The sequence below is a fragment of the Propithecus coquereli genome, unplaced genomic scaffold, assembly GCF_000956105.1.
Source record: "Propithecus coquereli isolate 6110/MARCELLA unplaced genomic scaffold, Pcoq_1.0 Scaffold3, whole genome shotgun sequence".
Classification (NCBI taxonomy): domain Eukaryota; kingdom Metazoa; phylum Chordata; class Mammalia; order Primates; family Indriidae; genus Propithecus; species Propithecus coquereli.
Genome location: NW_012148618.1, coordinates 15,941,444 through 15,967,096, shown reverse-complemented (window position 1 = coordinate 15,967,096; position 25,653 = coordinate 15,941,444). Strand labels below are relative to the sequence as shown.

General features: G+C 44.6%; 1 protein-coding gene across 1 annotated transcript in view; it reads right to left on the bottom strand.

Moving 5' to 3' along the window:
* Nucleotides 1-262: 262 nt before the first annotated feature.
* SLC28A2 (solute carrier family 28 (concentrative nucleoside transporter), member 2) overlaps nucleotides 263-25,653 on the bottom strand; it is a 32,017-nt gene continuing 6,626 nt past the window's right edge. Inside the window, exons 2-18 of the mRNA XM_012649227.1 lie at nucleotides 25,335-25,423; nucleotides 25,117-25,205; nucleotides 12,891-12,982; nucleotides 11,442-11,625; nucleotides 9,494-9,635; nucleotides 8,736-8,849; nucleotides 8,314-8,391; nucleotides 7,800-7,880; nucleotides 7,276-7,356; nucleotides 5,910-6,035; nucleotides 5,696-5,826; nucleotides 5,100-5,268; nucleotides 4,689-4,886; nucleotides 3,982-4,063; nucleotides 2,588-2,686; nucleotides 2,268-2,379; nucleotides 263-462 (exon numbers count right to left, since the gene is read on the bottom strand). Of these exons, the coding sequence (XP_012504681.1) occupies nucleotides 345-462; nucleotides 2,268-2,379; nucleotides 2,588-2,686; nucleotides 3,982-4,063; nucleotides 4,689-4,886; nucleotides 5,100-5,268; nucleotides 5,696-5,826; nucleotides 5,910-6,035; nucleotides 7,276-7,356; nucleotides 7,800-7,880; nucleotides 8,314-8,391; nucleotides 8,736-8,849; nucleotides 9,494-9,635; nucleotides 11,442-11,625; nucleotides 12,891-12,982; nucleotides 25,117-25,205; nucleotides 25,335-25,415 (1,977 nt within the window). The 5' untranslated portion in view covers nucleotides 25,416-25,423 and the 3' untranslated portion in view covers nucleotides 263-344. The remainder of the gene's footprint in view (nucleotides 463-2,267; nucleotides 2,380-2,587; nucleotides 2,687-3,981; nucleotides 4,064-4,688; nucleotides 4,887-5,099; nucleotides 5,269-5,695; nucleotides 5,827-5,909; nucleotides 6,036-7,275; nucleotides 7,357-7,799; nucleotides 7,881-8,313; nucleotides 8,392-8,735; nucleotides 8,850-9,493; nucleotides 9,636-11,441; nucleotides 11,626-12,890; nucleotides 12,983-25,116; nucleotides 25,206-25,334; nucleotides 25,424-25,653) is intronic.

Genomic DNA, 25,653 nt, shown 5'->3' with positions numbered 1-25,653 from the left:
CCCCTGGCACATACTAAATCAAATTTAGAGCACAATGCATCACATAATTTTTAAGATGACAACTAGAAGCAAGATTTATAAGACCTTTTTGATATGGTAATATTTATTTTTCAAACAAAAGCTCAGACAGGGCCCATGAGGAATTTCCTATTTGGTTCAGGAAATAATGGAAAGACAAATGCTAATATTCATTATTGGGATAGAGTGAACCAAAATGAATCTTTGACATTTACTGTTAAAGATCTTGGTGAGTTATTGGAGAGTGGGAACCCTGAGTACGTAAACATCTTTGCCATCAAAAAGCTGTTAAAATCGAAACTATTATGGCAATGGACCAAGCAGCCTTAGGCACAAACAGCATTGGTGTAGAATCCACAGCAGTTAGCAAGGGCCATGGCACTGAACTCCTTGTCTTCCCAGGGACCGGAAAAAGAAGGAGGGTTGGTGCCATTCAGAGAAGTACTGAAATGAAAAGCCAGAGAGATACATACTGGGTCAGTACTGCTTGTACCAAGCAGCTGAAAACAAAATACCTATAAATGGGACCATAAGCCATGACCAAATAAATTAGACCTAATTAAATTTATTTCTCATTCATATCCAAGACAATACTAGCAAGAAACTCTATACGATGCGTGTGTTCCTTTGCCCAATTCCTAACCATAGTCCCTTTGGAAATTTCCCTTCCAGATATCTCTGAGGCAAAATTTATGCCTTATAATGATTTAGAATTGAATTTATTATAAAAAGTCAGGTGGTATTACAAGGCAACTTTCCTCTTGAGAAAGGAAAACAGCTCAAACTTAATTAGTATAAATTAACTGGACAAAAACATCATCTCTTTGATAGTCTAAATGCTAATGGTCCTCAGTATGTTGCTTTAGAAAATCCACTGAACTGCTACAAAAACATAGAAATCAAAACCATGCCAGACCAATGATCTGTCCAGCTCAGCTTATAATTTATCTTTCATAGTACATCAAAAGGATTATTTTTTAGAGGCATTGCTTGCCTTCTCTGATGATAACCTCCAAACACAGGAGAGGTAATATCCATTAACCTATTAAGCAGCTAGCACCCAAACATCTACCTATATAGTGAACAGATCACTTACTTAATGCTAACTTACAAATCTATCTCCAGCTCGGATTTATCTCCCGAACCCTGTGCTCCAGTTGGCTTGTGAGTAGTTTCACATGGTGGTCCCACAGGTACATCCAAGTTACCATATCCAAAATGAAATTAAGCCATAATCTCTCCCCTTTACTTCCATTTCTGAAACTAGTCCTGTTCCTCTCAGTGAATAAAGGGCACTCTTTAGACCCACTTGCCCAAGCCAGAAAAGCGACAGTCATTTGAGAGTCCTTTCTCTTCCTCACCCCAACCCTTCCTGCTATCTAGCCAACGACCAACCCCATCGATTCTACCTGATCTAGGGCATGTCCGTCCTCACAACCACTTAGTATCAGTTCTTATCATATCTCATCAGGACTATTCCAGCAGTGTGTTTATTGGTCTCCTTGCTATCTAAATGGCTTCCGGAATGATTTTTTGAAAAAACACAGATGATCATGCCAGTGTTCGGAATTCTGCAGATCAAAACCTAAATCCCTTAGAATTTCATACAAGGCCTTTTATGATCTTTTGGTCTTTTTCCCCAGAACTCTCTTCACTCACCTGTACATCACCACCAACACATGCACCTTTTGCTTTGAAGGCACCAAACATTCTAGTGCCTCAAATCCTTCTTTTTGTGGGTTCCCAAAGTAGTTCTTTTAGCTTAATGCTATATTTTCTTCTTTCCACATTCTAGAATTTGGTAAACAAGTTCATTTTTACACCATCTGAACTCATAATTTTATAAATGCAACTTCATCCTCTTGCAGTCTTCTTCGTTTCTGTCTGAAGAAGTCTATAATTTCTTATTCACACAGGACCTTTGTTAAGTCTTCACCTACAACCTATCTATATTCCAACCATAATAAATACAGTAGCTTCTTATCAGGGAAGCCACTCTTCACTACTTTTCAGCACCCAATAATACAGATGGAACCTGTCGCTGGAGCATACCAGAGCTAATGCTGACAACGCACCTAATAAGAGAAGAGAATATAGATCTAGGCTGCCACCGATATCCATGGTCTTCCTCATACACTGTATTCAGCCTCCACAGGATTACCTCAAGACCTTCTTTCTCCCACTCACGGCCAATTCCCGGTGGAGAACAGCGTATAAGTGGAGGCAGCTGGGGTCTGGTGCTCACTCACCTCTGAAAGAGCCCTGTGCAGCACACGTAGGTCTCATAGGTTCTATTGGTGAAACTTGTGTTTAGGAAGGAAACACAGTCAGTTTCAGCTCCCCTGGGGACATAGAGGATTCCTGGATAAAGGAGACAGAGACACTAAGGGGAAGATTTTACACACGTTCCTCAAGGCTCTTTATTTTGGGGGTATGAACTGAGAACACAGTACATTGGATGCCTTTTCTATGCATCTATGGGACGAATGGTTAAACCAACACTCCGAGAGAGATCCTCTCATGATCTAGGTAAGTTGTTTCTGCCAAGAGACCAAGCTGAGGCACCTACCTGCCACACAGGCACTGACGAGGGATACACAGACCCCTGTGAAGAGGGCCCTGACCACAACCTTGGAAAAGTCACTCTTCCGGTGAGGTACCATGGAGGCTGCAGACAACAAAACAAACTGACTTGATCTCTCCCCCAGCAGACAATCAGACAATGAGCTCCAATTTAGAAGAATGCAGAGGAACAAAACAGAGCCGACGAATAGTTTCCCTACTACCAACCACCTGAGGCTGGCTGGTGTTGCCCTAAGAAGTGTGTATATACATAACTCCTGAGGATCACTAACTCAGGCTCTCCTCGGGTCAGGCATTGTGTGTCTGACCCTAACTTTGGTGGTTCTGTGAACATACCCAAGACGTATCTGGATCAAGCAAGGGTCTGGGTTGCTCCAGACAGGTGCAAATGCCTGGTGTTCGCCACTTGAGATCTGCACTCTTAAGCCTGGACCAGAATTAGATGGACTGTTTTGAGCCAGAGGGCTGAGGAAAGCAACATTCACCTAAGCATTAGCCACATAATGCATATCCCACTACTAGATGGCAATCTTATAATGAGGTGTTTAACAGAAGGGGGAAAGAGAAACGAAAAAGAAATTATTTCACCTTTAAATTAAATCAGCTACCAAATACATAAATTGAACGACTCTACTGCGGAATATAATTGCCTTAAAAAATGGACACACTGAGCTGTATTTCTTCCTATACTTCATTTCTTCTAAGATCCATTTCTAACTTGGATCTTCAAAACTCTTGGGATGTGCTAGTCATTCCCCTGCCCCTACATTCAAGGCCAATTCCACCTTCCTCATACTATTCCTCCCCCCATCACCCACATGCAGCTGTATCAGTCTAAATGGATTGGTGTCTGCTTCAAAGACTCACTCCTCCCACACCTGGTGCTCACAGCTCTCAATCCAACACATTACACCACTCGCTCTTACTATCTGCCTTCTGCGTCTGCTGCTTTGATTTGTTGTTTGATCCCTTCTGCAAATCCTGCTTCTGTGAAGACAACTAGCGAGCAGCCTGCTTTCAGAAAGTGCCTTCACTGCTGAATAAAACCCAACATATCTTTACTTATAGATACGCTATGTCCATTCAATGGCAAAATAGAAATAGTATCATAATGTTTTCTCCTTCATAGGGAAAAATAAAATAAAATTGGTCTTTGGGGTCTCCAATCCAAGGAAAAAAGTAACTGAGGTTGAGATTGCAAAGGGCTCTAAGCCAGGCAGCATGACTGCCTTAGCTCCACATTAACGGCAGCCTAGGAGGGCCCATTTCACATCAGCCTCTCTGTCTGGTCCCAACTTAGACTGAAGCACCAGGAATGTCCCCTACAGAAGGTGGGATCTGGCTGGCTTATTGGGGAGCTGGGAAAATGGATGAACTCACTCAGGCCTCCTAGTGTGATTCCTATGGAACTAAGATTGGCAAATCCACAGAGGGAATATGTTGTGATGATTTCAGCTCTCACCTAGGGAAAACAAAAATACATAAGTAGATAAATTCAGTCCCATGTGTATAGTCTTATAATCATGATAGAAGTTCCAGAGCACTTAGATCCCTCAATCTTTTCCACATTATCCTAAGGAATGTGGAAAAGATGCTCAGAAAATAACGGCTCCCTGAGTTACTATAGGGATAATGAGATGGAAACCAGCACAGGCCTCACTACACAACACTGTTCTTGTTGAAGCCTCTGAATAAGGAGAAGGCCCAGGAATGAGGATGACTGAGAGGAAAGAAGGAGAGAGGCACAAGGAGAGCAATTTTAAACTTATAAATGAAGAAGGAAGCCTTAGAGCACCAAAAAATAGTGTCTACCCTAGACTGCTCCAAACTGTAAAGACCCAATAATTCCATTAGAGAGAGGAGCTGGGTCCGAGTGTGGGGGAGGCGTAGCACACAGACCTCAGTGTCGCGCAGGCACGCGGACGAGGCTGCTGAGCATACTGGTCTGCTTGCTTTATGGTTAGGCCAGCGACACCGGAAAGGCACCTGTGGGTCCGCGACAAACTCGTGCGTAGCACTGTCTGTCTACTCTCGGTAACCATGGCCGAGACCTAACACTGCGTATGCTTTTCTGGATTGTCACTTACAGAAATCCACTGTTTCTCATCCCCAATCCACTCTTCCACTCCAGAAAGACGTTTGTTCTTATACTGAGACAGTTGCTGATAGGCCACAAACTCATTTGTGAAGAACTTGATTCCCACCATCTCAGCCACCATTGGACAGTCTGTCCACTCCACTCCCATCATGAAAACCAGGGGCCTTAGGACATAGGAGCAGATGACCTGAGTGAAAGATAGAGATCCTAGGAAAAGGAAGAACTATTAAGGAAGACCAAGTGCCAAGGATCTTCTCTGGAGCCTTGGCCCAATCTCCTCCCCGCTCCTCCTCTTCATGTTGTCCCTTAGCTTACTGCAGGTCAGGAGGACATGCACAGTTCAAGGACTACTTAACCACACCCCAGAGGGACAGCCCAACAAATGTAATCCTTTATTTACCTGGAAAGTGAGCCCCTGTATATCCACCAATTCCCCCAGCCAGGAGAGGGCAGCGTTGACGAAGGCCAACACTGCCAAAAATGCGATCAGGTTGGCTGCTACATTAGCAGCCAGGCCGATGGCCTCTATGGCTCCACTGCTGGCAGCTTCCAGGACATTCTTCTCCTTCCTGTGGTTATTGGGCAAAGGGAAAGAGTATAGTGTCTGGAGTAGTCTCAGCCCCTCAGAGAAAAGAAATCCCTCTGTCTCTACAGTGCAAGAAGAGGGTGCAAGGCCAGTGTGAGAGGCGATGGGGGTTCCTTAGTGACACTGTTAGTGGAAATTACTCTGAAGTAATATCAGATATAATTGCTACGAAAGTGCACTGACACCAAGGACAGAAAGTACTGGCATGCGGAAGCTAGAGGCAGGTGGGAGAGATAAACAAAAGAAAAGAAGAAAATCAACATGATGAGCTGGAGGCTGACACAGGCAAGAGGGGATATGGAATAACACTGTTCCCTTTCAGAGAGACTGGAAGTCTCTGCCACCACAGTGCTGTCCTTAACTCAGCCTCTACCTCACCACCTCCCAAATTATATGCCTCTTAGACTCACCCAGGAGGCAGTTTTACCCCCTCCTCACTCTTGAACTTGGACTCTTCCACTTCTGGATATACTAGCTTTGACAAGGCGAGAGTACAAGGGGCGGCCATCACAGAGGCAGAAATCAAGGATGACGCGTCGATCTGTAAGGCCAGACTCAGGAATCAGTGTCTCTGTAGAACCCAACTCAGGCTCACTCAGGAACGGCCAAGCAGACGATGCCTACCCCGAAGGATATGAAGGCCCCCAACACAGAGCCTGAAATGGTGGCAAACCCTCCAGTCATCACCGCATGGATTTCAGAGTAGGTCATGTCTGCAAGGTAGGGACGGATGAGCAGAGGTGCCTCTGTCTATAAACAAGGAGAAAACAGTCAGATTCCAAGAAGGTGCCACGCCATCCCCCCACACCAGAGTGTCCACACCAGGGGCTGGACCATCTAGATACACACCCCTCCAGGGTGAGTGCTGTTTGGCGAGGTGTAGCCCCACTGGGCGAGCACTGAGCTCTGCCCTCAGGCCCTCCCAGTGTCTGCCTCACCTCCACTGACATTTTAGAATGTTATAGAAGAGAAATGGTATATTTCTTTTGTATGTTCTCAATGTCTAAAACCATGCACTTAATGAATTTACACAATATAGTGTACTTAATGAGTACATATTAAATACTTAAAAAGTACTCATTAGATAAAATGCAAATAGATGATCTAAGCCCTCTATTTATGAAAGAATCAAAAGAAATAATGTTGACAAAAATGTTATGAAATTATGAAGGCTCAACTATGAAAAGCATACCTAACATTGACCTAAGACAACGCTATTTATTATTTGATGAGTGCCAAGTGTATGCGTGGCACTGTACTAGATGCTAGGGACACTCATATGAATAGGGTAAAGTCCCTACTCTTAGGAGCTTATAGTCTGACAGGGGAAACTAAGCTGATTATGAATAATTTCAGCAAAATATGGAATACTGTGGTAGAAGTATCCAGAAGTACTCTGAGAACATTTTAGTAGCAGCCCAGAGCCTTGGGAGGGAAAGACCTCCATACTAACTTCTTGTGAATTTGGCAAGCCCTTGTCCCTAGCATGGAGCTGAGCAGTCAATAGCATATGTTGAGCAGCTACTCCATGCAGACGAATGTACCAAGCAAGTGTAATGGGGAAGAGCCTTGGTGTTAGTCCTGAGCAAAACAAGCTAGTGCCTCCTCAGAGACCCTGGAAAACAAGGGCCATGAGGAGTCACAGAGAGAAGCCAGAATATAGATCAAACACCCTTCGTAGCCTCTGAAGGGGGATAAGTTTTGGCCTAGGAACTTTCCTAAATTGCCACGTAAGAAGCTGTGCTTAGAAGTGGCTAAGGATGTCCATCCACATTATGTACACCCAGGTGAGTATTACTAGGCATAAAGGGTGACAGCAATGAGCTGCGTCTTCTTTGAGCTGCTGAATTTTCTTTTATCAGAGACAGGCTGCCCCACAGTCTTTATATATTTGATTTTTCAAAAGGAAAGCATACTTTTCTGAACCTGTTTGGTGCCATATTCTCAGTTCCCCAGAGAAAATAAAGCCAGAAGGCCTCAGGGTGCTTACCATACCCACAAAGATGTTTCCTGCCACAGCCAGAGTCTCCGTGGCAGTAGTGCCCATGGTGATTTGCAAAAACCATGCAATCTAAAAGGACACAGAGACCTAAACCATTAACATTGGCAGGAATCTTGAAGAATGTCCAGCAAAACCCCATCCTGCTCTATCTTACTACTGATAAGGAAACTGAGGCCTAGAGAAGTAGAGCACAAACCCAAAGCCACAAAACAAGTTACAAACAGTGCCTTGACCAGAACTCAGGACTTGTAGCCTCTAAAATAAGTACATTAAAACTCAGTATGAAAGAATAGTCCAGTCCATTTTCTCTCCCTGCTCTGCCCCACAGCCCCCCTGGGGCCTGGAATGACCATGTGATATCAGGCGTGCCTGAAAGGGTTTCCTTTTCATACTGGTTCTAGCACTCTGGATCCTGCACATGAGTATTTTTCCAAAATAGTGTCATCTTCACGCCCCTTGACAGGTCACAAGACGAAGGCACACTTCCTGACTGGTGTGGGAGAATGACTCACCTTCTGGACTACCCACTGCACGAGACCCAGGTAGTAGAGAATGGACATCACACATCCAAAGAAAAGGATGATTGGCAAGGACTGGAATGAGAATGGTCACAGCCAGTGAGACGTCACATTATACATGCCATGTCAACCATAAATGGATTGTGTTTCAGGCCTCTAAATGAAGCTCTCAGCATTCTAAGGGCATCTGATACAGTGTAGATACTCAGTATCTACACAATCTAGTTTATAAATAAATTTAAAATGTATTGCAAATCTACTATGCCACCAGTACTAAGCCACAGATGTTTTCTGAGCCTTTCTCCCTGACCCCTATTTCATCTAATTTTAGGAAGGTAATGATCAAAGGGTGAGAGATTGATGCTGTTTCCTTTACCAATGGGATTAAACCCTCTTAGCATCAAACTGGTACAAAGGCCAGCTGATCTCTTGAACACACATTTTCATCCTCTGCTTGACTCTCCTACCCCTTCACTGACCATCATGCTGCCTATAAATCAGATATGACCTGAAAAGCAAAGATATCCTTGACCAGCACATCCCCAAAGACAAAACTGGAGCCAGCCACAGTGTAGTTCAGGAAAATCTGAAGGGAAAAAAAAAGACAGAGAACAAAAGTGAAGCCTGGAAGGATACAGGGTAGGACCAGTCTCACATGTAATTAGGACCTACTGCTGCTACTGGGGCTGGCCTCCCTTTGACAGCCTCGGGCTAGGCTGTCCCCATGAGCTGCTCATTGAATGAAAGAGGACCCAGATATTTAGTTCTCTTTATTCATATTCTTAGCTGTTCCCCAGAATACTCTCTCCTTTCCCAACTGGATCTCCTACCACCATCATAAACACACAGCCTAATCTTCTCACACTTCCTTCAAATATTTTTTCTCAAGGGTTATAAAAGAACAAAGACCTCACATTCATCTTCTCATACCTGGATCTGCTCTCCCAGCCACTGAAATGCATTAAATCCAGGATCAGTTCTGATGACCAAGATCCCAAAGACAAACTGAAGACCCAGGCCCCAAAACACTGTCCTCCAGTTTACCTGAGATCAATAAGAAAAGTATTCCAATGTGAGTTCTAAACTCTACTTCTCCGTGATCTAGACAAGGTTGGAGTTTTAAACATCGATACACACACTCTGGGTGGAACCAACCTAGGGTGTTGACAGTCAATCTGGGGTAAGATGGCATAGGGAGCAGGGCGAATGGTAGGGAGACACAGGTCCATAATACGTAAAGAACCACCTATGTCCACATGGTCTTTAAAACTGTGTCTAGAGGTTAGATGGCACTTATACATATATGCAAACAACAGTTTTGTAAACTGAAGCTTTAACATTGCGATGTCCAACGCAAGCTGATTCTATGTTATTTTCTATTTTCTTTCTTTCCTACCTTATTTTTTCCTTTTGTTCTTTAACATTGGCCTAGATTCACAAAATTGATACAAGGCTCACTAACGGATCACAATCTACAGTTTGAAAAAAGTTTGAAAACAAGTAGTCTAGAGCCTCTGATAACTTTAAAATTTCTCTTGGGAACAAAATTGTCAAAGAGGCAACTTCCAGGAGTTGTTAAGACCTTAGTTCTATGCCTTTGTAATTAATACTTGACCCATGCACTTTGTAGTTAGTAGTTGGGCCTTGGCTATGTGTTGCTATGCCCAACCCGAATACCCAGAACTCACTGCTCTGTGGTGTTTGGAGCAGGCAAAGAGGATGAGGATGAACATGCAGATTCCTGCAAAGGAGATCAGCTGCTCTGGCCTTTGGGCTGTGTCAAGAGCCAACCACAGTATAAGGCCAACCAAGGAGATTCCTGCAACCGCCCTGAAGAAGGAATGCCAAGACCACGTCATTGACTCAGTGAATGAATAACAAATAATTTACTCTAAAAAGTAGAAATTTACCCCAAGAATAAGGGAAACAACTCATTAGTTTGTTGTTGATTAGACACAGAGACACATCTTGAGAATCATTCATTTGGTAGTTCCTTAACTTCCACCTCTCTGTCCCCAACTCTTTTTTTTTTTTTTGAGACAGAGTCTCACTATGTTGCCCGGGCTAGAGTGCTGTGGCGTTAGCCTAGCTCACAGCAACCTCAAACTCCTGGGCTCAAGCAATCCTACTGCCTCAGCCTCCCGAGTAGCTGGGACTACAGGCATGTGCCACCATACTCGGCTAATTTTTTCTATATATTTTTAGTTGTCCGATTAATTTCTTTCTATTTTTAGTAGAGACGAGGTCTTGCTCTTGCTCAGGCTGGTCTCGAACTCCTGAGCTCAAACAATCCGCCCACCTTGGCCTCCCAGAGTGCTAGGATTACAGGCATAAGCCACCGCGCCCGGCCTGTCCCCAACTCTTTTACTCACAGAATAAAGCTGAAAGATTCCAATCTAAGGACACAAATCACATGACTTCCTGTTCCTCAAGTTCCCATTATCAATAAATGTGATATAAAGACTCCTTCTTGAAGATTTTTCTAATAAATAACCAAAATATTAAAAACCAAAGGAGGAAAAAGTATGCATATTGGTCCCCTGTGGATCTCCACCCAATGTCTAACCACTCCACGGGCAAGGGCCACAGATCAACTACTTATGATCTTATGGTCCTCTCACATACCAAACACATTTATCAATACATGGACTGGTTTCCTCATGTCTGAGTGTTACTGGCCTTCAAGTTCAAGGGAAAAGTATTAGAAGGAAGATCACAGATGAAAACAAAACAGAAAGAGTATGTTGCCTATCGAGATACTTCAGGAGCAAAACAACAAAAGTCACTAGAGGTCAGGTTGAAATTTGAAGCTGTTCTCACTGTAAACCCATTGCACTTAAAGTGGATAAAATCTGGCTTCCAGAATGCATCGTGCTAATGAATAAAGTCCTCTTCGTTCTATCTCCCCAGTGTCAAATAAATCAATGATCCAAAATCTAGGTGGTAGTCTAGTGTGGTTTCTCCAAATTATCACTGTTGCAAACATCCTTAACAACTATTTTCTGTGCCTTCATTGAAGAATGAGCAGAAAAGAGGAATTCTGTAGAGAGTCTGAAAGTTATTCTCTCACCCCTGGCCTGTGATCAAAGGACATGCACATGCCATAGTTAGATGAGCTGTGGCTGCTATAGAATCCAGTTCAGTATATACTGAACAGCAAGTTTGTTCCTTAAACTCTAAGGAATTGTAAAAGGCACTGTGGGTGCAGGAAGTTTGGAGGACTAGTGGGGGAACAGCACAGAGAGTATCAGGGAACTGAGGCAGGAACAGATGACCACCAGATCCATTTGAAACCTTGATGCAGCTGCAAGCCTCTTTGTTCTGACCACTTCATTGAAGAAGAGTATGGTTTTTCTCATTTCTGACACAGGCCAAGGATAAACACATTGAAACTCTGAACTGAAAACTTCTCTGAACCCCTCCTGCCTCTAAGCAATGTTGAGATCCAAAGTGACAAGAAACTGAACTGAGGTCTGGTGCACGGAGGCCTGTTGCTATTTGTTCTCCGTGCCTTGGTTTTGAAAAGTATAGGTGAGGGTCTAAGAGAGAGCCCAGGAATGTCAAAGGTGAAAAAGGGCAGCGGACTGGGGTTTGGGATAAGCTATGGGACCAGGGATATTGAGATTCTTATCTTACCATTTCATCCAAGCCCTCAGGCAGGAGTTTTTAAAGGGCTCCAGATATCTTATTAATTTGTTGCCAAAGAGTTTTTTCAGCAAGTGGTGAACCAGGATGAAGATCACCAAACAAGTGATGACAAACAAGGCCAGTGCCCTCTGGAAATCCAAGATGCAAGCTGCCAGGAAGTAGGCAGCATAGGCTAAAAAGAGAAGGGGCAGAGGAAGGATTAGCAAGGCAGCGCTTCTGAGGGTCATGAATGCCTGGGACTTAAAGCAAGAAAAACCCTCCGGAGACCCTGTCACCCAGCCCTACTGTCACACTGAGCTGCACTTCTCGAGGCCGGGACAGATGTCTAACTCTTCTCTTCCTGAGGCTTCCCAAGGAGACTCCATCTCAGTTTGGAGACTGCATATTTTCACTTTTCCCTAGTGAAACCTCATTCCCTTCTATTTTATCTGACATCCTCTCTCTGTCCTTTGGAGTAGATTTGATCAGCATCCACCACTAGACTCTTCAAAAGTCAGTCATCTCGTCTTGAAACTTTATTACCCCAGTCATTTTAACCTTTCCTCTTGAACAAAACCGTATAAACAAGGCTACCACTAGGAAGTGCAGCCACATGGGCCTCAGCTGTGCCTCCCTGACTCACCTCAAAATATGCTTTGTTCCCACCATCCCAGCTGCCTCTAATTTTGACATCAAAGCCCCATATACCACTGACAGTATGTTTTAAACAGAGGTTTGCTGTCTTTTAAAACTATTTTATATTATTGATCTTACTAGTAAACCAGCACATAAGTTATGTATTACATAGGCTTCTCTCATAAAGACTACAAGATCATGCCTTGCAGCAAATCAAAACACTAAAAAAGGGATAAGCTCATAGTCCCTGAAATATATTAAGTCTATCAAATGGTAGTTTTGAAAAATAGTTTTCTGATTTTTTTGTGTTTTGTTTTTGTTTTTGTTTGTTTGTTTTTGAGACGGAGTCTTGCTCTATTGCCCCAGCTAGAGTACAATGGCATCATCATAGCTCACAGCAACCTCAAACTCCTGGGCTCAAGCGATCCTCCTGCCTCAGCCTCCCGAGTAGCTGGGACTACAGGTGCATGCCACCACGCCTGGCTAATTTTTTTCTGTTTTAGTACAGACGGGGTCTCGCTCTTGCTCAGGCTGCTCTCGAACTCCTGACCTCAAGAAATCCTTCTGCCTTGGCCTCCCAGATTATAGGCATGAGCCACTGCATTCAGTCTGAAAAATAGTTTATTCTCAGATTTTACTTGTTCCTATAAGTGCAATTCAATAAATTATGGTTCACCTACAACTAGTTAGGATCTATACATCAAATAGCCCTTCGTATCAGTTTGTGACTAAAAGTGTTTTCCACCTGGTGCTCATCTTGACACAAGTTAACATTCCTAAAATAATTGTGTTTCTCACTTGCATGAATTCTCAATATCTCACCCAAACACAACAGGCCCAAGAGGATCTTCTTGAACAAGCTGGCATGTGTTTTGCAAAAACTTCTTGCCTTGGTGAAAGGCTGTAGAATCCTCCTGATGAGAACCCAAAAGTTAAAAGATATAAGAATTACTCTAGCCCGTTTATATTGATTCTCAGAACTTAGATTACCTAACCCAAGGCAGAATTTGCTCTCAGGAACGAAGAAAATTATTCAGCTGGGGGAAGTTAGGTTGTGTCCCACAATGCCAAAAAGGGCAAAAAATCAAACATTGCCAATGGGCAGCATGTCATAAAAACCTTATTCAGCCTTGACTAGCAATATCCTTGGTAATCTTCTACCATAGAAGGGGACACTGGTCCTATTAGGGATCTACTCCTTCCCTGTTCCCAAAGGACAGGGGATTGATCAACTTCCATATTCAGAAGAGGGTCTATTATTCTTAAAGGCAATTTGGGCATCCCTCCCTAAAACCACACACATCCATAGCCCTGAACGGTCAGGTGTGCATTGACGGGACAGAAAACACCACCAACCTCAGGAATCCCTGAACAGGCAGGCCTAAGGGAAGCCCAGGTGCAGTGAGGAGGGAGCCTAACCCAGAACACAGCCAGGTGCTTAATTGATGAGTTGTGGTGGGTGTGTTGGCTTGGAGAAGAACTCTCCCTGCACTCAGTGCCCACATCTCTGCTTGATGAGTCCATTTCAGATGACAGCAGATGTCTTCACACTAGCAGTGGAGACACATGCCAAAGGTCCACAAAGACAGGAAGGACCTGCATGTGGGATTTCCAAATGGGTCTTCAGCCCACCCTCAACTTCTTCCTTCCAGAACTCTTCTCTCTCCAAGTTAGAGGTAGCCATGGTTCTGACAGGCAATGGCATCTTGCCAGAGAGCTGCTCTCTCTCACAAGGGGGTCATGACTCTACCTCCAATGGCCTTTCCAGGCCAGGCCCTTCAGTTCTGTTGCAAGCAAAAGTTTCTCCAGGTTTGCAGTATATGGTTAATGCCCATCCTACACTTCCTGCGATGATAGTGTTTGCCCCTATTCACACATTCTTTTAATGATTTCCCTAGGAATTTGAGGGCTGAGGAGCTGTAGCTTTTTCAGCTGCTGATAGCTGGCTCAGGCCCTAATTTAAAAAAAAAAAAAAAATGAGAGGGAGGGGGTTCTCCCAACAAGGATAGGCTGCCTAAAATTTTTCCCTTGGGTCTTGCATTGATATGCAACATAAGCCCTAGACAGCCTTTCAGACTCCCACCCAGGAATTTGTAAGGCTTACCCACCAACCCATCTTGCCATCCCCACTTCTCCCTTGTTACAAAGTTGAGGTGAGGTTGATTTTTTTTGTCTGTTTATTATAAAAGAAAGAAACTTGAGTACACTAATAGACCCGGGAAGGCTCTAAGGAAGAAGGGGTGAATGAAGATGTAGGGGAAAGGGCCTTGCAGAAGGGGATGGAGAAGAACAGGATTAAGATGAGTAAAGAGACCGGCTTCAGACTCTGGGGGGCATTCTGATAAAGGAGGGAAAAAGATAAGGATTCACGCAGGTGTAGGTACATTTAAATTAGAGCATATGGGAAGATAATCTACTGTTTAAACAAAAATAATAACAGTGTAGTGTGGCATTTATAATATACGTAGAAGTAAAATGTATGACAACAGTACTACGAAGGCTGTAAGGGGAGCTATGGAAGTACACTATTAATATTATCAGGTTCTTATCCTGTATGTGAAGGGGCACAATATCACTTTGTGAAAATTCATTAAGGGGCATGCTTATGTATATTTTTCTGTATGTATGCTATGCTTTATTAAAAATTATACTAAAAAGGCAAAAAATGATACCAATTAAACTATCACATACAATCAATTATAAGACATATCACAATTGTACTGATGTAAAAATGTAAAAAAAATTATGCTTATGGCCAATGAAATATGGTATAAATCAGGACAAAGAAATTCATTTTATGAAACTGTATAACTCTAATAGCAGATATAAATAGGATATAAATAAACAGGGAGTTAAACCATTGTCCTGATTTGGAAGACCAAAAAGAATAAAGATGGCAAAGCTCTGCAAATGAATACATATTCTCAATGCAAAAACAATTTCACTCCCCACAGGAATATTTTTAAAATTTGGCAATTGGAGGAGACAATTTATTTGAAGAATAGACCAACAAGAATTCCAAGGAATATTTTTTAAAGGAAAAACTAATGCAAATACTTGGCCCACCAAATTTTAAGGTGCATTGTAAACACTTATGATATCGTGTGAAGTGCACAGAACTGTGTCAATGAAACAAAAGATTCAAAAGTAGATTCAAATAATCACATTAACTTAAGAATGCTGCAGTTGAGGCAACATCAGAATGGAGAGAGGGCTCACAATTTAATAACTATTGCAGGGAAAGTGGATACCAGAATGGAGAAGCATCGGCTTAGAGCCACACTTCATATTGCATCCTACAAAGAATCCCAGATTATCAGAGTTAATCAAGCAAAAGAACAAGAAGAAAAAGAAATAGCATACTTAAGAATCAATACAGAAACAGAGTTAAAAAATAGTCTGTTACCTAGATTATATAAATGATTGATTAACGTGTAGTTATTGGATTTTGAATATTATGGGATCTTTGAGCATATACTATGGGTAAAGCATTGTCCCAGGTGTTATAGGATGAAATAGATATTGATCCTGCCCCCAATGTATTTACAGTCCAGTATAGGGAATACGATGTACATATAATTCTATTAATATAACATAATGTCAAAAGTTTAAAGTGCTATAAGAGAGGATCAAATAGAATGTTATGGAAGTTTGGAGCAAGAAGGGACCTCTTAGGACTGGGACCAGCAAGGTTGAGGAGGAAGAGCATTGGGGATGGTCTCATGGACATGATTGCTCTTGAGTTGGGCCTTAAAAGATATGTTGTATTTGGGCACAAAGACATAAAATGAAGACGATTCATTCAGAAGCGGTGATCTTACGACATGCATGATATGATGAATGACATGGAGGCAGAAAATTAAGGGTTACATGTAAAGAATGGTTGATAGTTGACTTTCACCAGAGCATAGGGTAGCATTAGAAAGGGAATGGTAAGCGTTAATGTCAGGAAGTCGAGTACAAATCATGGTTGTGGGGAGGGGGGTGTGGGGAGACTTGAATGCCAAGCTGTGGAGTTGAGCTTTGTTCAGGAACCGAGGGAGAACCACAGGGGTTTTTGAACAAGGGAGTTCAATCATGCTTTAGGCAGTTTTGGTAGAAGCTACCTAGGATAGGTTGGCAGGAGGTGGGGAGAATTGGAAGCAAGACATCTATGTGGTGCTATCTGAGTAGGTCAGGAAAAAGGAAATAAAGTTCAAAGTCCAGATTTGACCAATGTTAACGAAGAAAAGCAAATCACACACAGAAATACAGAAAGTAAACCAAATGGTGGGGGAGAGTGGGGAGAATGTGTAGCTTTACCTGAATTTAAAGAAATGCAAGTTAAAACTTTAAGGAATGATTTTATATCTATATAACTATTAACATTTTTCATATGAGAAAATATAAAGTTGATGAGGTTTAAGAGGACCTGGACACAATTATACTTCAGAACAGTTTAAGGTGCCAACAACAATCTGGCAAAAAATACCAATATCCCTTCCCCTAAGTATAATACTATCCTTGTTTTATAGGGTGAAAACGGCAGCTTAGAGGGTAAGTAACTTGTCCAGTATCTGGCAAGTGGTAGTGAAGGGGAAAATTGGGAAATTCCACTGAAGTAGAAAATTCCACTACCAGGCTTTGTCCTTTGCATTCCTTGCCTGAGGCCCCTCCTCCCCTGCGAACTTTCTCCTCGTAAATCACCTGTAGCAATCAGTATACTAGGCTGTAAAGTTAACTTAAGACTCTGCCTCACTAAAGTTAACCCTGTTGTAACCGTGCCCCTCCCCCTTAAGCAGAGTGTATAAAAGACTGCAATGCTCTTTGTCTGGTGCTCAGAATTTTGGAGGGAAAAATCCCCATCTGAGCCCGCTGGCGTATAAACCTGTTTTTTGCCAATATTTCTGTGTGCGTGTAGGTCTAGTCCCGGTCTGCTGTAACATTTTGGTTCCCTGATCGGGAAACCCGATAGCGCTGGCCGTTGGGGCCACCGGCTAGGGAGGGACGTCGGCCGACCGACCCTGACGACCGGCGGGGAATCCAGGCGCCTAGACCCCGGTTGGGGACAATTTCTTCTCCGTTCGGAGGGGCTCCGCCGGCCGACGCTCTCCGGACGCGCCCGGACACCAGTGAGGTACAGGCAACCAGGCAACCAGAAATGGCCATCTGGACCATCTGAACCGCGGTAAGGTCCCTGTCCCAAGGAAGCCAGGCCCATCTAAGGATGGAAGAGGAGACTGATCACCTCCTAAAGGAAAGGTTGAAATTCCCAGAGGGGGAAATGTAAAACCTCTGTGTGTCCCAGGAAGGTTGAAATTCCCAGAGGAGGAATGTAAAACCTCTGTCTGTTCCAGAAAGGCTAGAAATTCCCTGGGGGGGGGGGGCGATGTAATAGCCTCTGTGTGTGTGTGTGTGTGTGTGTGTGTGTGTGTGTGTGTGAGAGTGTTACAGCTCCAGGGCCAAAAGCTACTAAGGGGAGTGTAATTGGGTCTGTATCTGCATTTCTGTGGCAATGTCACAAGGCATAATGGTGACTCACTCTCCCCGAAAAGGGAGTCACCTAGCCGGGGAATTATATATATGGGAGCACCTTTAGCCAAGACGTGCCTAAAATCCCCATGAGGGGAGCAGAGAGGAGGACAACTGAAAGTAACCCCTCCCCTTTTTTGTGCGACTCTGACCAGTAGGAACACTATGGGGGGACCGAGTCCAAACCAACCGCACTCAGGTACATGATCAAAAATTTTAAGAAGGAATTTTCCGGCGACTGCGGAGTTAAAATGACTCCAAATCGCCTCCAGACACTCTGCGGAGTGGCCATCCTTTTAAAGTTAGGTGGTCCGATTCCAGCACCCCCGACACTTCTATTACCCAGACAGTCTAAAAACAAGTTACAGACACCCCAGGACACCCAGATCAGTTCCCCTATATCGATTCCTGGCTAGGAATTGCCCAAAATCTGCCCCCTTGAGTCCGGTTCTGTGTAGAGAAGGGACAGAGCAGGGTACTCTCCGTCCAGCGGCCGCGGAGGCCCCTCTGATCCCAGCCCCAAGCCTGTTGGCCAAGAGCCGCGGGAAGATGAACTCCCCCTCACCGTCTCCGTTCTGCCTGAAACCCGACTCCATCCCCGGTCCCTGGCCGCTGCCCGTGCCCCGCCCTGCGCGAGCTCTAGCCCCAGCGCCAGCGACAGGCTGAGGGCTGCCACCCGCCAGGACCCGGCAGGAGCGTGCGGCCGCGGAGCGTGCGGTGGGGGCGCAGAGGCGGCGGGCAGCCCTGACATGAAAGAGCCGCAGACATGAAAGAGCCCGCAGAGCCGGCATAGGCGGGGCCGCAGCTGGGTCTGCCCCGGCGTGCTGCTGGCGCTGGCAGCCGCGCTCCTGACCGCGGGCTCAGCCAGCGAGTACGGCCATGTGAGCTTCCAGCCGGCTGGCACCGGAGCAGCCGCTTCTACGCCACCGCAGTGCGTAGACATCCCAGCAGACCTGCGGCTGTGCCACAACGTGGGCTACAAAAGGATAGTGCGCCCAACCTGCTGAAGCAGGAAACCATGGCCGAGGTGAAGCAGCAGGCCAGCAGCTAGGTGCCCCTGCCTAACGAAAACGGCCGCATGGGCACGCAGGTGCAAATGTCTGCCCCCCCATTGGCCTCAGTCTTGTTCTCTGATAAATGATACATCAGGGGCAGGTGATGGCAGGTTGTGCCACTGCCGTGATGCTCTAGGCTTGCTCCTTGGCTGAGCTGATAACTGCTGGAATCCTGTCCTTGAGTACTGTGGGGAGTGAGGAGGCGGCAGCTAAGCTGGGTGCGGTGAGAAGGCCTCGGCGGTGCCCATGGCTGGCCAGGACCCCACACTGAGCACGAGTCACCCATTCTGCAATGTGGCCAGACATGGCATCCTGCAGTTGGCAGGGCCCAAAGCAACAAGCATCTGCAAACACTTGGAAAATGAGCAGCCCCACGCGTGGCAGCCGTGCAGAGTGGGACATATTGCATTGCTTCAGTGTAGATCGGGCCCCTCCGTGTCTCTCTCTATGCTCGCTCTTCAGGCCCGTCTGCCTCAACCTGCCCATCTACCTGTGCTGCTGGCTCTGTGAGGCCGTGTGCAACTCTTGCAGACCCGCCATGCAGCTTCTTCAGCTTCTACTGGCCCGAGATGCTCAAGTGTGACAAGTTCCCCCAAGAGGGATGTCTGCATCGCCATGACCCTGCCCAATGCCACTGAAGCCTGAAAAGCTAAAAGATTTTGCAAGAATGAACATCACTCAACTGTTAGAGGTGGCCCAAAAGGTGTACCAGAACCAAGATCGTGTGGCCCAGAGAAAAAGTGAGAGGAAAAAAGATGAAGCATAAGGCCACCCTCCTGGCAGCGGCGCTAGGGGCTCCTGTGTCTACCCCAGGGCTCAGTACAAAACCTGGGAGGGGGCCCCGCAAAAAGAAGACACTAAAACCGGACCAGTGCGCATACTACAGAGACATGGGGCATTGAAAAAACAAGTGCCCACACCAAAAGACTGGCCCCTCCTCAAGACGAGGCTCTCCTCAGGAGTTCCAGATGAAACCGGAAACCCAGCACCTAATTGGCCTCACAGGTGTGAACTCCAAATAAGACTGACCGTCCACATACTGACCGGCCTGACCCTGCTTAGCTTCGGAGGGCAGACGGGATCCGGCGCGGTCGGGCGCGGTGGCTCACGCCTGTAATCCTAGCACTCTGGGAGGCCGAGGTGGGCGGATTGTTTGAGCTCAGGAGTTCGAGACCAGCCTGAGCAAGAGCGAGACCCCCGTCTCTACCAAAAATAGAAGGAAATTAATTGGACAGCTAAAAATATATAGAAAAAAAAATTTGCCTGTAGTCCCAGCTACTCGGGAGGCTGAGGCAGAAGGATCGCTTTAGCCCAGGAGTGTGAGGTTGCTGTGAGCTAGGCTGAGCTAGGCTGACGCCAGGGCACTCACTCTAGCCCGGGCAACAAAGCGAGACTCTATCTCAAAAAAAAAAAAAAAAAAAAAGACTGACTGGGCTCCCTCAACCTTGGCCCCTGGGAGCCCATGGTCACTGTGGATGTGGGGGGCCGACCTGTAACCTTCATGGTGGACACCGGGGCTGAGCACTCAGTGGTGACCACCCAGATCGCCCCTCTCACAGGATGAGAGACAACCATAGTTGGATCCACTGGAGACCAGGTAGGCAGGCCTTTCTGCCAGCCCCGCTCCTGTCAGCTTGGGGGACATCAGGTAACACACGAGTTTCCCTACCTCCCAGACTGTCCAGTTCCCTTGTTGGGATGGGACCTCCTGCACAAGTTGGGGGCCCAAATCACTTTCCACCCCGAAGGTATGGCTGACCTCTCATTGTCAGCCCCAAAGCCCATGATATTGAGAGTCACGGTTCCCAGAAAAATGAAATGGCAAATTTATTCTGGCCCCTGGGCCAAGCTTCACGGCAAAAATCACTCAGACTTTAACTGAGCATTAGGGGTCAAGTGAAAATTCCATACTGCATACAGACCCCAAAGTTCAGGGAAAGTAGAGCGCGTGACTGGACCCTTAAAAACACCCTTGCAAAGTTATGCCAAGAGACAGGGTTACCTTGGGTAGACTTACTTAGTCTAGCATTGCTTAAAGTCAGGTGCACTCCAGGGCCGACAGAATATTCACCCTTTGAAATCTTATACAAAATGCCCCCTCCTGTAATCAAGCAGCTTAAGGGAGACATCACCCAGATAGGGGAAAAGACCCTACACACTTAGCTTATTTCCCTATCCAAAACCCTGAGTCAGATTCATCACAATGTTCTGAAAAGATCCCTAAAGCGATGGGACACCCAGTCCACTCACACCAGCCTGGAGACTCAGTCTGGGCTAAAGACTAAAAACACCACTAGAGCCCACCTGGACAGGCCCCCACACTGTAGTCTTAATCACACCCACTGCTGTTAAAGTTGCAGGAATAGCACCCTGGATTCATCACACGAAAATAAAAAGCCACACCTGAGGGAAACCAGGACACCTGGACAGTGCAACATGACCCAGAGGACCCACTGAGAATCCACCTCCAGCATAGCGGTGGCCCAGCAACCGCGCCAGAGGACACCCAAGCCGAATGACCGAGCCAGCCCATTACATCGCCATCGGCCTGTTTAGACTATTGATCTTACTACCAGACATTGGACTTTATTCAGTGGCCCCAGAGGACTGGGGACCAGGGAAAAGACTGTTATTAGTCATCTTACATTGGGCTGTGGTGGGTTTCCTTTTCTGGTTACAATGTTGTTCCCCATTCGAATCCTTCTCTGTCTCCCATTTACAGTCATTAATAGCCCTCTCCCTTGCCCTCCAGGATGTATCCAGGACGTCTAAAAATGTGATAATGTAAATGATTTTTACCCTTGTTACAGAGGCAAAGAGTTTCGGGCTTATACCAGTCTTAAAAAAAAAAAAAATGTTCCATAGACCTACAGATCTGCACTCAGGGGGTAAAAAAATATTGGACAGGTAACAGATTCACTAACAACCCTCCAAAACCAGCTAGGCTCTTTGGCAGCAGTTACCCTCCAGAACAGGCGAGCCCTAAACCTCCTCACTGCAGAAAAGGGAGAGACCTGTTACATTCCTAGGAAAAAAATATTGCTACTATAAAAACCAGTCCGGAATAATGACATCTAAAAATTAAAAAAAAAAAAAAAAAGAAAGAGTCCAGAAAAATTAAAAAACTAGACAAACTTGGGGGCTCAATCTGGGTCAGTGGACTTCATAGCTACTGCCCCTGGCAGGACCTTTAATAACTATTTTTCTCCTTGTCACTATAGGCCCATGCCTACTGAGCACAATTATAAAATTCATAAAAACAGCTGTAACCCAAAAAAACAACAGCCCATATAATGGCCATACGAGGCTATCCCCCATTAAAAGATGATGCCCTATAATAGACACATGAGGGCAAATGCCTCATGATATATATATATAGGGACATCAAAGAGGGGGGGAATGAAGTGGAAAATTGGAAAATTTCACTAAAGTGGAAAATTCCACTACCAGGCTTTGTCCTTTACATTCCTTACCTGAGGCCCCTCCTCCCCTGCGACCTTTCCCCTCATAAATCACCTGTAGCAATTAGTATACTAGGCTGTAAAGTAACTTAAGACTCTGCCTCACTAAAGTTAACCCTGTGGTAACCGTGCCCCTCCCCCTTAAGCAGAGTGTATAAAAGACTGCAATGCTCTTTGTCTGGTGCTCAGAATTTTGGAGGGAAAAATCCCTATCTGAGCCCACTGGTGTATAAACCTGTTTTTTGCCAATATTTCTGTGTGTGTGTCGGTCTATTCCCGGTCTGCCGTAACAGTAGAGTCAATGGTGCAGAGGAAGCTGCCTTGTACTGGCTCGAGAGAGAGGATTGTTAAATTTTGAGGGATTGTGCAAGCCATTATTAAAAATTATATAAACATAATTAAATTACATTAAAGACGAAGGTAATACTCAAAACTCATCATTTCCTAATTATATTGCTACATTTTACTATTATCTAAGCTCATGAGGTTATTTATGTCTGTCATATGGGTATGGTGGAAATCTTACACAATGATGCATATCTCTTCCCAACTCCTTGTCAATGACATCCCTTTGATAACTTGAAATCAGTCGAGAGTTTATACACTACAGATAAATGCTATGAATCAGGGCTGATTTGTTATTTTATCTAGACGCATACGGTCTGTGGGCCAAGTCCATTCCACCTTCTTTTTATAAATTAAGTTTTATCAGAACACACACCCATGCCCATTTGATTAGTATCACTTATGGCTGCTTTCCCTCTAAAATGGTAGGGTTGAGTAGCTGGGACAGAGACTGTGTAGCCCACAATGCCCAAAATATTTATTATCTTGTCCTTTATAGAAAAAGTTTGCCAACCCCTCATCATACTCATTAAGGTAAGCAAAAATATCAACAAACATTCATGGCAAAACTATACTTGGAGAGCCAATTCTTAAACATTTACCAGCATACCAGGGGGTGGAGTTCAAGTATAGACCCATGCAGTCTGACTCCAGAATTCACATTATTAGCCACTACACTGCTAAGCAACATATGAAATATTATATCAGCATGAAAAATTTACAAAGAGTTTACTATTGATTCATGGAAATGTGGTATATAAAATAAGCAGAAGAACAAAAATAGAAAATGGTAATGTTCACATTGATATATATGACTTATATATTACATGATATACACAAATTTTTACATATAAATTTTATATAGAAGTGAATTCCGGAGAAGAAAATAGAATTCAAAATTTTAAGAATTAGTAAGGTAATTCTTAAAAATAAAGAGAAGTAAACAAACAAATAACCTTTTGTTTGGGAGCTGCTCTGATCATATCCATACACAGTCATGCATCACTTAACGACAGGGAAACGTTTGAGAAATGCTGCCTTGGGCAATTTCATCATTGTGTGAACTTACACAAACTTACATTTACACAGACCTCAATGATTTGGCCTACTCCGCACTTAGGTTGTATGGTCTAGCCCTGTGCCCCCCCACCCCCCAGGCTGCAAACCTGTAGGTACCAGTCCCAGTCCCAGTCATGGTGGGCCTGTCAGAAACCTTGCCGCACAGCAGGAGATGAGTGGCCAGCAATCAAAGCTTCATCTGTATTTACAGCCGCTCCCCATCACTCACATCACTGCATAAGCTCCGCCTCCTGTCAGATCAGCAGCAGCATTAGATTCTCATAGGAGCAGGAGCCCTACCGTAAACCGCGCATGCGAGGGATCTATATTGTGCGCTCCTCATGAGAACCTGATGCCTGATGATCCGAGGTGGAGGCGAGGTAATGATGCTAGCGCTGGGGAGGGGCTGCAAATACAGAGTATCATTAGCAGAGAGGTTTGACTGCACAATAAATGTAATGTGCTTTAACTATCCTGAAACCATCCCCCTGCCCCAGTCCATGGAAAAACTGTCTTCCATGAAATTGGTCCCTGGTGCCAAAAAGGTTGGGGACCGCTGCTCTAGCCTATTGCTCTTAGGCTACAAACTTGTACAGTATGTTACTGTACTGAATACTGCAGGCAACTGTAACACAACGGTAAGCATTTGTGTATCTAAACATATATAAACATAGAAAAGGGACAGTAAAAATACGGTATTATAATCTTATGGAACCAGTCATATATAGGGGTCATCATTGAAACGGCACAAGACTGTAGTTCTTTCAGAAACTGTCTAATATCCTCTCTTCAGTTTCTCAGTGTGCAACTCCTGCGCTCTTGTATAAACACGCAGACTCTTGCCCACCATGGAACGTGGCTTCCTGCCATCTGACCTATTTTACTCAAACAACTTTCTTTGGCATTATTTCTGGGACCTGATTCATGATCAAATTCAAAGATTTTTCTCATTCCTCCTTCCTCGACCCCTGTTCACATAACACTGTGGACTAATCTTTCATTCCTTATCTTTTTGCATTTTTTTGTTTTTTTCTTTTTCAGTGTCCTTTTCCCAGACGGGTAATGTACCTTCATTCTTGAGATCTTTCTCTTTGACTTTCAAGACACTGTCCTTTTTGATTTTTTTATACTCCATAATAGGTCTTTCTATGTCTTTTTTCCCCTGAATTTCCCTTTCTGCCCATCCCCAAATCTTAGTATTCCCGAAGAGTTTTGTTTTTTTTTTAATGTATGGCTAAATTAATTTCTAAGCCTTAATTTTCTAATTTGAAGAAAGAGATTAAAACAAGTGCCTACCTGTCACTATGAAAATAAATTTCTTACATAAAGCAGTCTGCAGAACGGTTAGTACAAACTCAGTAAACGTTAGCCATTATTATTACCATCGTTGTTGTTATTTTTGTTTTCTGATATCATTGAACTCCTGTTGTTGTTTATGGCACAAGTTTAAGTAACAACTAATTACATAAAATGCAAACGTGCATATGATCACATGGGGTGATTGCAAGTCTCCACAATAAGACCACAAGCCCCCTGAGAAGGGGTCAGGTTTCGCCTCGTCTGTCTGACTCAGCTTGCCTTAGGTCCCCACTGAACTGAACCCCAGAACGCCCTTACCTCTGGCGAGGGGGCAGGCCCAGCCCATCCCCAAGGCTGTGTTCTTGAGCTTCAGTCCTCCTGCTCCCCTCAGGCTCTGCCACTTCTTCCTACAAGCACAGGTGAAGTTGGGGCTGGTCACAGAGCCCTGCCAGGGGCGATGGGCATTGAGAGCAGCCGAAGAACCTACAGGAAGCCCGGAGGCAGCACACACTGGACAGGGACTAAAGGGGAGTTACCGTGAGCTCCAGCCCCGGGTTCTCTACGCCACTCTCCACCGTGGACACAGCGATGGGCTCTCTTCCACCAGCTTTCTCCATCTCCTCAACTGAAAAAGAAATCCAAGGCTAAGGCTGAAAGATTGACCATTCTGTCATGTGGGGCTGGGGAGAATTTTTAGGGCCAGTCAGCCACAGAAAACACAAAACTAAAAGTCTTTAGAGGCTTAGTTGATTTCTTTAAGAACTACTGATTGGGAAGATTGAATGCGTAATTTTCATATAATAAATAATGAATATAGAATCTGATTTTCTATTGTGAATAGCTAAGAAAGGGGCA